Here is a 16,843-nt window from a genome sequence, read left to right on the forward strand (position 1 = left end):
CATGGGAGGCCCATCCAGGCCCTGGCCCTGCCCGCATTAATGAGTCCCAGTCCTATTCATTTCAAAGTGGTGGATCTCACACGCAGTACCAGATGCCAGCACTCTGGAGAGATCCAGAGATACTCAGCACATTCAGATTGATTGAGATCATCACTTAGGACATTTTGGATGGTAAGTCCCTAATCTCTGTCACTGCACTGCACGGAGGTTGATTTTCAATTTACCTTCTTTGTTCTGAATCTTAGATGTTTTGATTCTTAATTCAGAACATTCATCTCAAGTGGATTCAGAGATTCAGAGTCGATGATAAATTCATGTTTGTTGAGAAGTTTTGCAGGGAGGAGGATGATGTTGTCAGCTTAGTTTTTGAATAATGTCTTGTTTGACTTTTTAAGCTGAAAGTGGGCTGAACCGCAGATCAACACACACACGTATTCCGTGATAGAACGATACATCATGTTCATACATAGACTGTGTATGTCTAAAGAGTAGAAACCTGGAAGGAAAGATAATAGCGGAACAAAGGTAAAGGCACTTACATGCAAAGGATCCTATCCACTTCTGCCTTTATGTGCCCTGCCTGCAGCTTTAGTGGGCTTGGGCTGGGAGAACTGCAGAGAGTTTGAGTATTGATATGGTTTGGCTGTGTCCCCACCCAAATCTCATCTTGAATTGTAGCTCCCATAATTCCCACGTGTTGTGGGAGGGATGCAGTGGGAGATAATTGAATCATGGGGGCGGTTCCCTCATACTGTTCTCATGGTAGTGAATTAAGTCTCACAAGATCCGATGGTTTTATAAGGGAAACCCCTTTCACTTCACTCTCATTCTCTTTTTGCCTGCCACCATGTAAGATGTGCCTTTATTCTTCCCTCACCTTCCACCATAATTGTGAGGCCTCCCAAACCATGAGGAACTGTGAGTCCATTAAACCTCTTGTTTGTTATAAATTACCCAGTCTCGGCTATGTCTTTATCAGCAGTGTGAAAATTGACTAATACAAGTATCTACTCTGTGTAAGCCTGATATGAAGTAATATTTGTGTGTACACACACACACACACACACTCATGCTTATGCTCCCATGTCCCCCATTTTACATAAGACACTGAGTCACAGAAAAGTTAAATATTTTGCCTAAGTTATTTATTAGTAAGTGGAAGAACCATAATTCAAGCTCAGCTCTTTCTTACTCCAAATCCCATGCTCTTACTAATCTACTTGATTTGTTCGCTTTTCTCAGTTCTCTCTCCCTCTTCCCCAGCATTTAATATTATAATGAGATGTCTTTTAAAATAACTGGCAGTTTATGATGTGCTAGGCATTTTATGCCATCTTTTAACAAAAAGTTCTAGGTGTTAGTTCTTCTCTTTCTGTCTTCCTCAAATGCTTGTTAAGTGTAGGGAGCATGCCAGGACCTGGGGATGGAGACTAGAGATTGGGCAGTGCCACTCAAGGTGTGATCTGCAGGCCGTTGTTCGTCCTTGTGTTTGTCAGGGCTCTTTAGAGAAGCAGAACCAATAGAGTATGCATATACAGCTATGTTTATTGTAAGGAATTGGCTTGCATGATTATGGAAGCTGACAAGTTCCAAGATCTGCAGGTTGCGTCAGCAAGCTGGAGACCCAGGAGAGCTGATGTGTAGTTCTAGTCTGAGTCCAAAAGCCTGAGAACCAGGAGATCTCATGGTGTAGTTCTAGTCCAAATTCCAGCAGGCTGGAGACCCAGGAAGATCTGGTGATTCAGTTTGAGTTTGAAGGCAAGAAAAAGATGATGTCCCAATTCAAAGGCTGTCAGGCAAGATGAGTTCTCTTGAATTTGGAGGATGGTCAGCATTTTTGTCCTATTCATGCCTTCAACTAATGGGAGGTAGCCAACCCACACCAGGGAAGGACACCTGCTTTACTCTGTCTACCAATTTAAATGTTAACCTCATCCGAAAACACCTTTAAAAAAAAAACACCCAGAATGATGTTTGATCACGTATTTGGGTACCACCGCGCCCAGTTGAGTTGACACATAAAATTAACCATATCCTCAAACTGTTGCTGGTCTGCAACAAGATACATATGGAACTTGAGACTAAGCATTCTAGAAACATCTACAGCAAATGGACTTTGTGGCCAGCATCAAGTGTATGATCAATAGTCTTGATTAACGTAGTGTAGACCAGTTTGTTTAATTCAAGTGATGAGTTACACGTGGGCCAAGCTCTGTTTTACCTTTGAGTGTTAGGGGCAAATTTTTATCCAGGATGGATTGGGGGAGGGAGAAAAACTGGTTCTTCACCCAAGCTCCTTGTGCTTCCATGCCTCTCTTGCTGTCTTCACCACTGGTAGTTTGAGAAATATCAGTGTGGGCACAGTTGTTTACATAGCCATAAAATCATATGTAGTGGGCTTTATAACTACGACCTATACACAAAGCTTGAGGAGCATTCCTGGGAGGGACCAGTGCCTATAAAACATAACAGAGAAATGCAAACCGTATTTAAGGAGGCTGGCTGTTCACTACCCTGCCCCTCTCTCCTCCTCCTACTCCCAGAGAGTCAGGAGAAGCCTGAGCAAAGAGATCAGGAGCCAGAAAAAGGAATAGTCAGGAATAAAAGCAAGAGTCAGGATGAATAAAACGAGAATGAGCTGTGAATCTGGCAAGGCAGCAGGGCCCACTATTCACTTCTGATCATGCGGTGTTGGGATCATCTGGACCTCACAGCTACGGAGAGTTAGAGCTGAGAGGGGACTCGGAGCACATCTCCAGGACCCCGCCTTTCAGAAGGCGAAACTGGCTTGAGGAAAAGGAAGGGCCGGCTCAAGATAAGGGACCTTTAAAACAAACAAACAAACTGGAAACAACAATTCTGCCATTAATTGAGCACTTCCTCCATGCCAGGATTTGGGCACAGCATGAATGTTGCTTTTTTCAACGTTGGTTCCTCTGAGACCTGACATTAATTATTTAGTTGTGGCTTCATTGGTGACAAATCTATAGGGCTTTTAAAAGTGGGAAAACCCCTGCACGTCTTTGAGAGTTAAGTTTGGTTAAAACCATTTGGGGTCTAAAGCAGGGGAGAAATGGACACAGGATGTCGATAGCATTTCTCTTAAGCCCACAATCAGACAATCATAATTTACGTAAATGTTTAAAATATGGGACTTTCAGGAGAGGGGCTAGAGAATGTGACCTGGCCTCTTTGGTGAAGCCTGCCTGCCTGCTTCTCCATGTTCTTAAGGATTAACCACGAGCCGGCTAAGGATGAAGGCAGGAAGCTCAGCAGTGCCTCCTCTCGGAGTATATCTCAAAGGAAGCCAAGGTCTGTTGACTGCTTGTTCCCCCATACAACACACAGAACAACTCTGTGTTCTGAAAATACATGGTGCTTTACACCTTAAATTACATCATCAACTCATCTTACCCATGACATCACCTTCCCTCACTGAGAAAGGGTCACAGGAACTCACTGATGCCAAGCGCCTCCCAATAAGGGACACAGTGCTCTGTATTTTGTTGTCTTGCTTAAGCCTCCCTTCACTCTTACTGGAACATTTTATGTTCCCATTTCACAGAAGAGAAAATCGAAGCTCAGAACATTGATGTAACTCCTCCAAAGAGGAAACTTACAGGTCCCATCTGTTAATTTTCTAGAGACCCTGAGACCCTTTTGAGCTTCCTGCATTTCTGCCCAAATGCTCCAAAATACTTTCCTGAGAAGGAAGACCTTCTCAGTCTCCGGAGCGTCTTTACCTCTAACTGAGCACATAAATGCAGGAGCATAGCTGAGCGCAACATAATAGGAACACGGTTTAAACTTTAGTCTCGGTTTCTGCATCAGTAATAGGGATAACTATTACTACTTCATTGTACTGATAGCAACCTAAGGCATTATCAGCATGAACGACCTAGCGTGGTGCAGATCCATGATAGACACTACAGAAGGTGTAACTCCCGAGGAAGCCAGAGGTTCATCTTTACCCACCCCTGCTCAAAGGGTCGATGTTGGTTGAGAAAACGCAGTTATTAATAGCTGCCTATTCTTTTTCATTCTCAGTTGTACCAAACAGGGAGACAGGTTTCAAAAGCTTGGGTTGAAGCTTGTAATTGGCCAGTCGGTGACAATGCAACCCTAATCAACCTGTGATTTCATGTCCCCTACTGATTCTGCGTCGGCCTTTGATTTGTGGTCCCAGGTAGTGCAATTCATTGAGTCATATTTGTTGCATTGATAGGAGAAGACCAGGTGCTTAGGCGTTTAACCCTGAGGTGATTAAGAGAAAAAAAATGAGTCATATTTGTTAAGGTCCAAAGATACATCAAAAAGCCCTGGGCAGAGGCCGACACAAGCACAAGTGAGACCTGCAGGGTGTAATTCATCACATTCTTTGATCCTCAAGTTTGTGAGTCACAGAGACTCTCTGGGACAGTTTTGAAGCTCAGGGGTCTGGGCAGGAAGGAGAAACTTGAAGTATGGAAAAAGAGGAGCGTTTTTTTGACAGGCAGCTGAGAGAGGATGATTTTCTAGAGATACGCTTTTTTTGCTTGGTAACCCCTGAGGTGGCTGTAAATATAGCTGGAGCCCAGGATTTCTGCAGAGTGGAAACAGAAATAAGTGATAGCTTTGGGTATGCCTTGTGCCCCTGGGACTCCTGAACAGTAAGCATGCCTTGAGCGCCTACTGTATACAAGGTGATATAAGTATCCTTGGGAGATGGGGTTTTTATACTAATAAGTGTTGTTTTTTTTTTTTAATGTTAGCTCTCTGAATAGCCTATAATGAAAGTTTATTGAAGTGGAGAGTGTACAGGCCCAGATATCAGAGAGACCTGGGTGCGAATTCTGACACCACCATTCTAGTGGCGTCACATTAAGAGACCTGCTTATCCTCTCTGTGCCTCAGTTTTTTGTGTTGTTTTTGTTTTTGTTTTTTGTTTTGAGACAGAGTCTTGCTCTGTCACCAGGCTAGAATGCAGTAGTGCAATCTCAGCTCACTGCAACCCCTGCCTCCAGGGTTCAAGCAATTCCCCTGCCTCAGCCTCACAAGTAGCTGGGATTGTATACAGGTGCGTGCCACCATGCCTGGCTAACTTTTTGTATTTTAGTAAAGACAGGGTTCCACCAGCTTGGCCAGGATGGTATCGATCTCCTGACCTCGTGATTTGCCTGCCTTGGCCTCCCAAAATGCTGGGATTACAGGCGTGAGCCACCACACCCAGCCATGCCTCAGTTTTTATTGCAGGGTTGTATGATTGTTACATGGAGTGTTGCTGGCACTCACTTTAATGGTTAACTGTTTTTCTGGGAAAACCATGAGATGAGTCATGCTTCTACTTCTTTTTTCCTTGTTGCTTTTAATATTTTATTCTTGGCATGGAGCCATGCATCCACCCTTCTGGCATTTCTCAGACCTTGTGACATGTTACCACAAAGACAGGTAAGACCCGCCTTTGCCTACATTGAACTCCCAGTCTTCATAGGCAACATTTAGTAAAGCAGTTTACCAAATACAGTATGGCAGATACATGTTTTCATAGCGCTACATACAAATTATTTTGGAATATGTGGAAGGATATCTTGCCGGCAAATGGAGGAAGGTTTCCCCTGAGAGGTGATGCCTTTAAAACAGGATTTTGAAAGATGTATAGGAGTTTGCATAGGAAGAGCTCAATAAACTTAGTCATTATTATTATCTTTTTTCTTTTCTTTCTTTTTTTTTTGAGACGGAGTCTCACTCTGTGGCCCAGGCTGGAGTGCAGTGGTGCGATCTCAGCTTACTGCACGCTCTACCTCCCAGGTTCATGCCATTATCCTGCCTCAGCCTCCCAAGTAGCTGGGACTACAGGCGTGTGCCACCAAGCCTGGCTAATTTTTTTTTTTTTTTTTTTGTATTTTTAGTAGAGACAGGGTTTCACCGTGTTAGCCAGGATAATCTCGATCTCCTGACCTCGTGATCCGCCCGTCTTGGCCTCCCAAAGTGCTGGGATCACAGGCGTGAGCCACCTCGCCTGGCCTGTTATTTTTTTCTTTTTACTCCTTCTCTTCCTCTTTTGCTCTCCTCCACTTCCTGGTACTTCTCCTCCCCTCCCTCGTCGTTCTCCCCAATCCCCCCACTTTGTATTCATAATTCTTTATTGTTAAGAAGCCTACCTAGAAACATGCCAAGTAGGGAGAGGAAGACAGTGCATTTAATTGGAAACAATTTTATTATGATTGTCTGCTCTAAAAGGCATATTAGCTTTTATCGCCATAATAAGTTGTTCTGTTCTCAACTTTGTTCCCAGTTCAATCTGGATGCATTTATTTGTAACTCACTTTCCATCTGTTTTCCTTAAACATGGGATTGTGCAAGGAGCCTCGCCATGTAGTAAGGGATGTCTGGGGAACTTGGAGGGGGCTTGAGGCATTGTTCATCCAGGTTAACGCTTCCCTGGTGTTTCGCTCCCCAGATGGAAAGCCCGTGTCTTTGTCTCCGCTGGAGTCCCAGGCACACAGCCCCAGGTACACGGCCTCCAGCCAGCGGGAGCGTGAGAGCCTGGAGGTGCGCATGCGCGAGGTGGAGGAGGAGAACCGCGCCCTCCGCAGGCAACTCAGCCTGGCCCAGGGCCGAGCCCCAGCCCATCGCCGAGGCAACCACTCCAAGACCTACTCCATGGAGGAGGGCACTGGAGACAGCGAGAACCTTCGGGCTGGCATCGTGGCAGGCAACAGCTCCGAGTGTGGGCAGCAGCCGGTCGTGGAGAAATGCGAGGTAAAGGGCACCTGGAGCCTGGGGAGGAAGTTGTCCAAAGTCCCGAGTGCCCTCACCCCTTGCAGATGCCTCCTGGAAACACAGCCAGATGCCAAGAGCTGGCATTCTTGATTCTAGCCCGGGTGTATAAGTCTGGCTTGCTCACTAACTTTGCTGAATGGCCTGACAAGTCATTTAGCCTCTCTGAGCCTCCGTTGTCCCATCTGAAAGTGGGGATAAGAAAGCGTAGTCTACAGATACTAAGAGGAGCTCACTGATGGAACCTACCGCTTGTTTCTGTGTGGTTCATTTTGACATGCGCAGGGTTTCTACACCTAGCTATCATCCTGTGGGCCCCCGTTTCTTAGACTATAGTGGGAATGGTACACCTGGAGTTGTGGCCCAGTTGGGCAGTTCTCTTAGACCTCATTATCACTTTACTGTATAAACAGCCTCTCCAATTCAGAACCACACACTTGTTCCTTATCTAAAGAAGTAATTTGAACTTTTATAGCTTAATATCACTTCTCCCCTTTTAGGGTATGCTTTCTTTCTTAGCAGCTCTTTGGAAATGTGGGATATTTATTGTCCTCTATTTCCTCAAATACCTGCATCCATGCTTCTATGTGCAGTGAAGACACATACACTCTTTCCCCACTGTTTCCAGTTCTCATGGTGGAGATGAATTAGGGCATGCCTATTCATAGGAAGGCCTTTTGAGAGATGGGCAAGACTGAATTCATATCCCAGCTTTAGTGATTTATGCAGTGAGTACCCTTGATCCAGTTGCGTAACTTCTGTGAACTCCAGGTGTCTCATCAGTAAGCTTCAGGAAATAATACCTGCTTCATGGAGTATTTGTGAGAATTAAACAGGATGGCCATATAAAGGCTTGACTGGCGCCTAGTACATAGTACATTTTCAAAATTATGGTTAGTTTTTACTATTCTTAGTTAAACATAGATAGGACCTGCTGTTTCTTTATTCCATTTTCTGGAATAAAGAGTGGTTAGACTTCAGACTCCCTAAAGAGAGAACACTTGGCAAACTATAGTCTGCTATTCTAGTGAATGGGATTATTAGTAATATTGGTGATACTATCCAATGAGACTATCCAATGTCACTAAAAGATGGCTTCCTCAGTGATGTAGACTAAGTTCTTTGGAAGTTCAGTGGTGAGTGAGGAGGACAAGGAGAGCCCCTGAGGATAGGAGCATTTCTCAGGTTTCTCAAGCCTGGTTGAAGAATGGATTGGTGGAGAGGTAGAGGGCATCCGACAGAGGATGTCCAACGAGGAATGTGTCATATGAGTAGGAACGATGTGAAACAAACATCCATCATAGCGGGATTCGGGATGTCACAAGTTGGTCCTTCAGCCAAGACCAGAGAACCTGGGCGAGGAGGTGGTTCTACTCCATCATCATCATTCATTTCTTTATCCATTCGTTCAGCAAACATATTGCACTCATGTTTTGTATCTCACTCTGTTTTATGTGTTGGGAAACAGCAGTGAACAACAACAAAAAAGACAGAACCCCGTTTCCTCTGGTTCTTACATTCTGTCATCAGAGGTAGGGGGAGAGATGATAAACAAATAAATACAAATGTCAGGACGTGATAAATGCTGCACATTTATTCAGCCCTGACTGTATGCCAGGCCCAGTGCCCTTTAGTCTTTGACAACCACTGTCAGTGGCTTGTGTTACTTAATATCTCTATGTATGAAAACGGGCATTCAGCCACCTTAACAAATTCCTTCGGTCTTGGCTGGTCTGGGGAGGGCCCTAATTTAGGGATCTTCTGTTCTTGCCTTGGTGAAGGCATATTTGATTTCTTTCAGGTTCTCTGCTAGCAGATCACAGCCATGGTGTTGGTTTAGAAAGGGTTAGTTTGGATGGGAACTCTGCTACCCAGGCGAGATGGCCCAAAATGAGCAAATTTTTTCCCCAAGCGTATTTACACTATTATGACGTAGAACCTAAAGAACAAATAAGAATCGAGAGGGGAAAAATAAAAAGGAAAAGGGGAAAAGAAGGCATAAAAAAGAGAAAATGAGTTGTGTTTGCGGGGACATTTCTCTTCCTTCTGTAATCTCCCTAGCCAAGAGTTTCACTCCCCTGCTCAGTCTTCTGAGAAATACTCATTGTAATTTCGGAGTCCCCTGCACAATTGTGTAGACCAAAGACCATTGGCTTTTGAAGCTGGGAGTTGTGAGTCTGAATCCTGGCCCTATTTCTAGTTTAATAGCTATGTGGCTTTGAGCAAGTAAGATCACTTTTCTATGGCTCAGTTTCCTCATTTGCAAACTCTGGATTAAAATCAAGTTCTGGGCCTGGCACAGTGGCTCACGCCTGTAATCCCAGCACTTTGGGAGTCCGAGGTGGGTGGATCGCAAGGTCAACAGATCAAGACCATCCCGGCCAACATGGTGAAACCCTATCTCTACTAAAAGTAGCAAAAATTAGCTGGATGTGGTGGTGTGCATCTGTAGTCCCAGCTACTTGGGAGGCTGAGGCAGGAGAATCGTTTAAACCCAGGAAGCGGAGATTGCAGTGAGCCGAGATCGTGCCACAGCACAGCAGCCTGGGCGACAGGGCAAAACTCCATCTCAAAAGAAAAAAAAAAATCAAGTTCCTGCCTTGTACTATTTCAGTGGTGACAATGGATATTGGAACTTGAGGGAAATTCTAATGTAGTTAGTTGTATCAGTCTTAGATTTCACTGCAGGTTATCAAAAATCCCAACTAACACTGGCTTAAGCAAGATTTGCATCTTCTTTCTCATTGTGTTTAAGATGTCTGGAGGCCATCAGTGTAGGGATGGCAGTATTGGGGATTTGGGATTTCTTTATCTTTCACCCCAGCCTGCTTGACTGACATTCCCAAAGTCGTCTCATGACCCGTAATGATTGTCAGAGCTTTAGCTATGTTGTCCACATTCCAGCTGGCAGGAAAGAAGTGTTAAGGTGGGACATACCACTTTCCTTAAAGAATGTATCTTGGAAATTTCACACTTCAGATCCTTTTAGATCCTATTGACACAACTTAGTTACAGGGATACCCTTAGCTGCCACCTAGGTCCAAGAGAGCCTGGAACAGATAGATTTTACTCAAGGAAGCCAGGTTTTTCTGGAACATTCTGGAGTTCTGTTACTGTGGTCACAATGAACAATGTCTATCACATGGGTGGTTCTCAAACTTGGCTGTGTGTTAGAATTACATATCAAAAACGTGTATCCATGAGACCTACCCTAGACCTACTGACTAAGAATCTCTGGGAGTAGCATCTGAGAATATGGATATGTAACAAAAGAATCTATCCAGATGATTCTAAGACAGGGGAGATTGTTTGGAAACCACTGCTTTAGGCTGGACACAGTGGCTCATGTCTATAATCCCAGCACTTTGGCAGGCCGAGGTGGGTGGATCACCTGAGGTCAGGAGTTTCAGACCAGCCTGGCCAACATGGTGAAACCCTGTCTCCACTAAAAATACAAAAAAATTGCTGGGCGTGGTGGAGGGTGCCTGAAATCCCAGCTACTTGGGAGGCTGAAGCAGGAGAATCATTTGAACCTGGGAGGAGGAGGTCATGCCGTTGCACTCCAGCCTGGGCAACAGAGTGAGACTCCATCTCAAAAAACAAAACAAAACAAAAAAAAGGAAACCACTGCTTTAAGGAGCAGCACACAGGATTGATGAATTTTCCTTATCCCTGTGTTCCTTGAAAAATAAAATAGTCGTATAGGAATTCAGACCTTGAACTCGCTGACATTTTTTTTTTAAAACTTTAAGTTCTGGAATACATGTGCAGAACGTGCAGGTTTGTTACACAGGTATACATGCGCCATGGTGGTTTACAGTACCTATCAACCCATCATCTAGGTTTTATGCCCCACATATATTAGGTATTTGTCCTAATGCTCTCCCTCCCCTAGCCCACCATTCCCCAACAGGTCCTGGTGTGTGATGTTCCCCTCCCTGTGTCCATGCTTTCTCATTGTTCAACTCCCACTTATGAGTGAGAACATGTGGTGTTTGGTTTTCTGTTCCTGTGTTAGTTTGCTGAGAATGATGTTTTCCAGCTTCATTCATGTCCCCACAAAGGACATGAACTCATTCTTTTTATGGCTGCATAATATTCCATGGTGTATATGTGCCGCATTTTCTTTATCCAGTCTATCATTGATGGGCATTTGGGTTGGTTCCAAGTCTTTGCTATTGTGAATAGCACTGCAGTTAACATACATGTGTATGTGTCTTTATGGTAGAATGATTTATAATCCTTTAGGTATATACCCAGTAGATTGCTGGGTCAAATGGTATGTCTGGTTCTAGATCCTTGAGGAATCACCACATTGTCTTCCACAATGGTTAAACTTATTTACATTCCCACCAACAGTGTAAAAGTGTTCCTATTTCTCCACATCCTTTCCAGCATCTGTTATTTCCTGACTTTTTAATGATCACCATTCTAACTGGCATGAGATGGTATCTCATTGTGGTTTTGATTTGCATTTCTTTGATGACCAGTGATGCTGAGCTTTTCTTCGTATGTTTGTTGGCCGTGTAAATGTCTTCTTTTGAGAAGTGTCTCTTCATATCTTCACCACTTTTTGATGGGGTCATTTGTTTTTTTCTTGTAAATTTAAGTTCCTTGTAGATTCTGGATATTAGCCCTTTGTCAGATGGATAGATTGCAAAAATTTTCTCCCATTCTGTAGGTTGCCTGTTTACTCTGATGATAGTTTCTTTTGCTGTGCAGAAAAGCTCTTTAATTAGATCCCATTTGTCAATTTTGGCTTTTGTTGACACTGCTTTTGGTGTTTCAGTCATGAAGTCTTTGCCCATGACTGTATCCTGAATGGTATTGCCTAGGTTTTCTTCTAGGTTTTTTATGGTTTTAGGTCTTATGTTTAAGTCTTTAATCCATCTTGAGTTAATTTTTGTATGAGGTGTAAGGAAGGGGTCCAGTTTCAGTTTTCTGCATATGGTTAGCCAGTTTTTCCAGCACCATTTGTTAAATAGGAAATCCTTTCCCCATTTCTTGTTTTTGTCAGGTTTGTCAAAGATCAGATGGTTGTAAATGTGTGGTTAATTTCTGCAGCCTCTATTCTGTTCCATTGGTCTATATATCTGTTTTGGTACCAGTACCATGCTGTTTTGGTTACTGTAGCCTTGTAGGAGTACCATGCTGCTTTGGTTACTGTAGCCTTGTAGTATAGTTTGAAGTCAGGTAGCATGATGCCTCCAGCTTTGTTCTTTTTGTTTAAGATTGTCTTGGCTATACGGGCTCTTTTTTGGTTCCATATGAAATTTAAAGTAGTTTTTTCTAATTCTTTGAAGAAAGTCAATGGTGGTTTGATGGGAATAGCATTGAATATATAAATTACTTTGGGCTGTATGGCCACTTTCACGACATTGGTTTTCCTATCTATGAGCATGGAATGTTTTTCCATTTGTTTGGGTCCTCTTATTTCCTTGAGCAGTGGTTTGTAGTTCTCCTTGAAGAGGTCCTTCATAACCCTTGTAAGTTGTATTCCTCAGTATTTTATGTTCTTTGTAGCAATTGTGAATGGGAGTTCACTCATGATTTGGCTCTCTGTCTGTTATTGGTGTATAGGAATGCTTGTCATTTTTGCACCTTGGTTTTGTATCCTGAGATTTTGCTGAAGTTGCTTATCAGCTTAAGGAGTTTTGGGCTGAGAAGATGGGGTTTTCTAAATATATAATCATGTCATCTGCAAACAGAGACAATTTCACTTCCTTACTTCCTGTTTGAATACCCTTTAATTCTTTCTCTTGCTTGATTGCCCTGGCCAGAACTTCCAACACTATGTTAAATAGGAGTGATGAGAGAGGGCATCCTTGTCTTGTGCCAGTTTTCAAAGGGAATGCTTCCAGCCTTTGCCCATTGGCTACGGGTTTGTCATAAATAGCTCTTGTTATTTTGAGATTTGTTCCATCAATACCTAGTTTATTGAGTGTTTTTAGCATGAAGGGGTGTTGAATTTTATTGAAGACCTTTTCTGCATCTATTGATATAATCATGCGGTTTTTGTCATTGGTTCTGTTTATGTGATGGATTACATTTATTGATTTGCATGTGTTAAACCAGCCTTGCATCCCAGGGATGAAGCCAACTTGATAGTGGTGGGTAAGCTTTTTAATGTGCTGCTGGATTCGGTTTGCCAGTATTTTATCGAGGATTTTCACATTGATGTTCATCAGGGATATTGGCCTGAAATTTTCTTTTTTTGTTGTGTCTCTGCCAGGTTTTGGTGTCAGGGTGATGCTGGCCTCATAAAATGAGTTAGGGAGGAATCGTTCTTTTTTTATTGTTTGGAATAGTTTCAGAAGGAATGACACCAGCTCCTCTTTGTACCTCTGGTAAGATTTGGCTGTGAATCCATCTGGTCCTGGGCTTTTTTTGGTTGGTAGGCTATTAATTACTGCCTCAATTTCAGAACTTGTTATTAGTCTATTCAGGGATTCGATTTCTTCCTGGTTTAGTCTTGGGGGGGTGTATATGTCCAGGAATGTATCCATTTCTTCTAGATTTCCTAGTTTATTTGTGTAGAGATGTTTACAGTATTCTCTGATGGTAGTTTGTATTTCTGTGGAATCAGTGGTGATATCCCCTTTATCATCTTTCATTGTGTCTATTTGGTTCTTCTCCCTTTTCTTCTTTATTAGTCTAGCTAGTGGCCTATATATTTTGTTAATCTTTTTAAAAGACCAACTCCTGGATTCATTGATTTTTTTTGAAGGGTTTTTTGTGTCTCTATCTCCTTCATCCATGAGCATGGAATGTTTTTCCATTTGTTTCTGCTCTGATCTTAGTTATTTCTTGTCTTCTGCTAGGTTTTGAATTTGTTTGCTCTTGCTTCTCTAGTTGTTAGGGTGTCAGTTTTAGATCTTTCCTGCTTTCTGTTATGGGCATTTAGTGCTATAAATTTCCCTATAAACACTGCTTTAGCTGTGTTCCAGAGATTCTGGTATGTTGTGTCTTTGTTCTCATTGGTTTCAGAGAACTTATTTATTTCTGCCTTGATTTTGTTATTTACCTAGTAGTCATTCAGGAGCATGTTGTTCAGTTTCCATGTAGCTGTGCAGTTTTGAGTGAGTTTCTTAATCCTGAGTTCTAATTTGATTGCACTGTGATGTGAGACTGTTTGTTATGATTTCCATTCTTTGCATTTGCTGAGGAGTGTTTTATTTCCAATTATGTGGTCGATTTCAGAATAAGTGCTTTATGGTGCTGGGCAGAATGTATATTCTGTTGATTTGGGGTGGGGAGTCCTGTAGATATCTGTTAAGTCCGCTTGGTCCAGAGCTGAGTTCAAGTCCTGAATATTCTTGTTAATTTTCTGCTCATTGATCTGTCTAATACTGACATGGGGTATTAAAGTCTCCCACTATTATTGTGTGGGAGTCTAAGTCTCTTTGTAGATATCTAAGAGCTTAATGAATCTGGGTGCTCCAGTATTGGGTGCATATATATTTAGGATAGTTAGCTCTTCATGTTGCCTTGATCCGTTTACCATTATGTAATGCACTTCTTTGTCTCTTTTGATCTTTGTTGATTTAAAGTCTGTTTTATCAGAGGATTTTATAGGATTGCATCTCCTGCTTTTTTTTTTTTTTTTTTTTTTTGCTTTCCATTTTCCATTGGCTTGGTAAATATTCCTCCATTTCTTTATTTTGAGCTTATGTGTATCTTTGCACGTGAGATGGGTCTCCTGAATACAGCATACTGATGGGTCTTGACTCTTTATCCAATTTGCCAGTCTGTGTCTTTTAACTGAGGCATTTAGCCCATTTACATTTAAGGTTAATATTGTTATGTGTGAATTTGATCCTGTCATCATGATGCTAGCTGGTTATTTCGCACATTAGTTGATGCAGTTTCTTCATAATGTCATTGATCTTTATAATTTGGTATGTTTTTGCATTGGCTGGTAATAGTTTTTCCTTTCCATATTTAGTGCTTCCTTCAGAAGCTCTTGTAAGGCAGGCCTAGTGGTGATAAAATCCTTCAGGAGGATTTGCTTGTCTGTAAAGAATTTTATTTCTCCTTCGCTTATGAAACACAGTTTGGCCGGTTATGAAATTCTGGTTTGAAAATTCTTTTCTTTAAGAATATTGAATATTGATCTCTATTCTCTTCTGGCTTGTGGGGTTTCGGCATACTGATCTGCTGTTAGTGTGATGGGCTTCCCTTCATAGGTAACCTGACCTTTCTTTCTAGATGCTCTTTACATTATTTCCTTTGTTTCAGCCTTGGAGAATCTGACGATTATGTGTCTTGGGATTGCCTTTCTGGAAGAGTATCTTTGTGATGTTCTCTGTATTTCCTGAATTTGAATGTTGGCCTGTCTTGCTAGGTTGGGGAAGTTCTCCTGGATAATAACTTGAAGGGTGTTTTCCAACTTGGTTCCATTCTCCCCGTCACTTTCAGGTACACCAATGAAATGTAGGTTTGGTCTTTTCACATAGTCCCATATTTCTTGGAGGCTTTGTTTATTACTTTTCATTTTTTTTCCTTTAATTTTGTCTTCACACTTTATTTCATTAAGTTGATCTTCAATCTCTGATATCCTTTCTTCTGCTTGATTGATTCAGCTATCGATACTTGTGTATGCTTCACGAAGTTCTCGTGCTATGTTTTTCAGTTCCATCAGGTCATTGATGTTCTTCTATAAACTGGTTATTCTAGTTAGCAATTCCTGTAACTTTTTTCAGTGTTCTTCACTTCCTTGCATTGGGTTAGAACATGCTCCTTTAGCTCAGAGGAGTTTGTTATTACCCATCTTCTGAAGCCCACTTCTGTCAATTGGTCAAACTCATTCTCCATCTGGTTTTGTGCCATTGCTGGAGAGGAGTTGTGACCATTTGGAGGAGAAGAGGCATTCTGGTTTTTGTTATTTTCAGCATTTTTGCAGTGGTTTTTCTTCATCTTCGTAGATTTATCTACCTTTGATCTTGGAGGCTGATGGCCTTTTTTGTGGGCATCCTATTTGTTGATGTTGATGTTATTGCTTTATATTTGTTAGTTTTCCTTCTAACAGGCCCCTCTTCTGCAGGTCTGCTGGAGTTTGGTGGAGGTCCACTCCATACCCTGTTTGCCTGGGTATCACCAGTGGAGGCTTCAGAACAGCAAAGATTGCTGCCTGCTCCTTCCTCTGGAAGCTTTGTCCCAGAGGGGCACCCGCCTGTTGCCAGCCGGAGCTCTCATGTTTGAGGTGTCTCCCAATCAGGAGGCACTGGAGTCAGGGACCCACTTGAGGAGGTGGAGTCTGTCCCTTAGCAGAGCTTGAGTTGCTGTGCTGGGAGATCTGCTGCTCTCTTCAGAGCCAGCAGGCAGGAATGTTTAAGTCTGCTGAAGCTGTGCCCACAGCCACCTTTTGCCCCAGGTGCTCTGTCTCACGGAGATGGGAGTTTTATCTGTAAGCCCCTGACTGGAGCTGCTGCCTTTCTTTCAGAGGTGCCCTGCCCAGTGAGGAGGAATCTAGAGAGACAGTCTGGCCCCAGGTGCTTTGCCATGCCGTGGTGAATTCTGCACAGTCAGAGTTAACACTGTGAGGGGAAAACCGCGTACTCAAGCCTCAGTGTGGCGGATGCCCCTTTCTCCACCATGCTCAATCATCCCAGGTAGACTTCAGACTGCTGTGCTGGTGGGAAGAATTTCAAGCCAGTGGTTCTTAGCTTGCTGGGCTCCGTGGGAGTGAGACCCGCTGAGTGAGACCACTTGGCCCCCTGGCTTCAGCCCCCTTTCCAGGGGAGTGAACGGTTCTGTCTCACTGGGATTCCAGCCGCCACTGGGGTATGAAAAAAATCTCCTGCAGCTAGCTGGGTGTCTGCCTGAACTACCATGTTGACTTTTAGTATAACTTATTTTCTAGTCTTTTGCACCTGAGAATTAGGTTTTGTTTTTCTTCTCTTTCTTTGTGTTTACTGATCATGTTAACGTCTTAGATTCTTAAAACGTTATTTTTGATAGAATTCTTCTATGAGGAACCCCTGGTCCTGTTCAGAACCTCCACTAGATGCACTTAAAAGTCTTGGCCTGCTGCAGTCTTATTTCAAAGCATGCTCTCTGCAAGGTGCTGGCCCCCTACCCGTGA

At 42.9% G+C, this 16,843-nt stretch overlaps 1 protein-coding gene across 2 annotated transcripts in view; it reads left to right on the forward strand.

The window, feature by feature from the left end:
• The window catches only part of LARGE1 (LARGE xylosyl- and glucuronyltransferase 1), a 645,394-nt gene that overhangs the window by 264,173 nt on the left and 364,378 nt on the right, over positions 1-16,843 (forward strand). For both annotated transcript variants that reach the window (XM_030815681.1, XM_030815680.1), the window contains exon 3: positions 6,440-6,741. In XM_030815681.1, coding sequence (XP_030671541.1) covers positions 6,440-6,741 — 302 coding nt within the window. The remainder of the gene's footprint in view (positions 1-6,439; positions 6,742-16,843) is intronic.

The sequence above is a fragment of the Nomascus leucogenys genome, chromosome 7b (assembly GCF_006542625.1).
Source record: "Nomascus leucogenys isolate Asia chromosome 7b, Asia_NLE_v1, whole genome shotgun sequence".
Lineage (NCBI taxonomy): Eukaryota > Metazoa > Chordata > Mammalia > Primates > Hylobatidae > Nomascus > Nomascus leucogenys.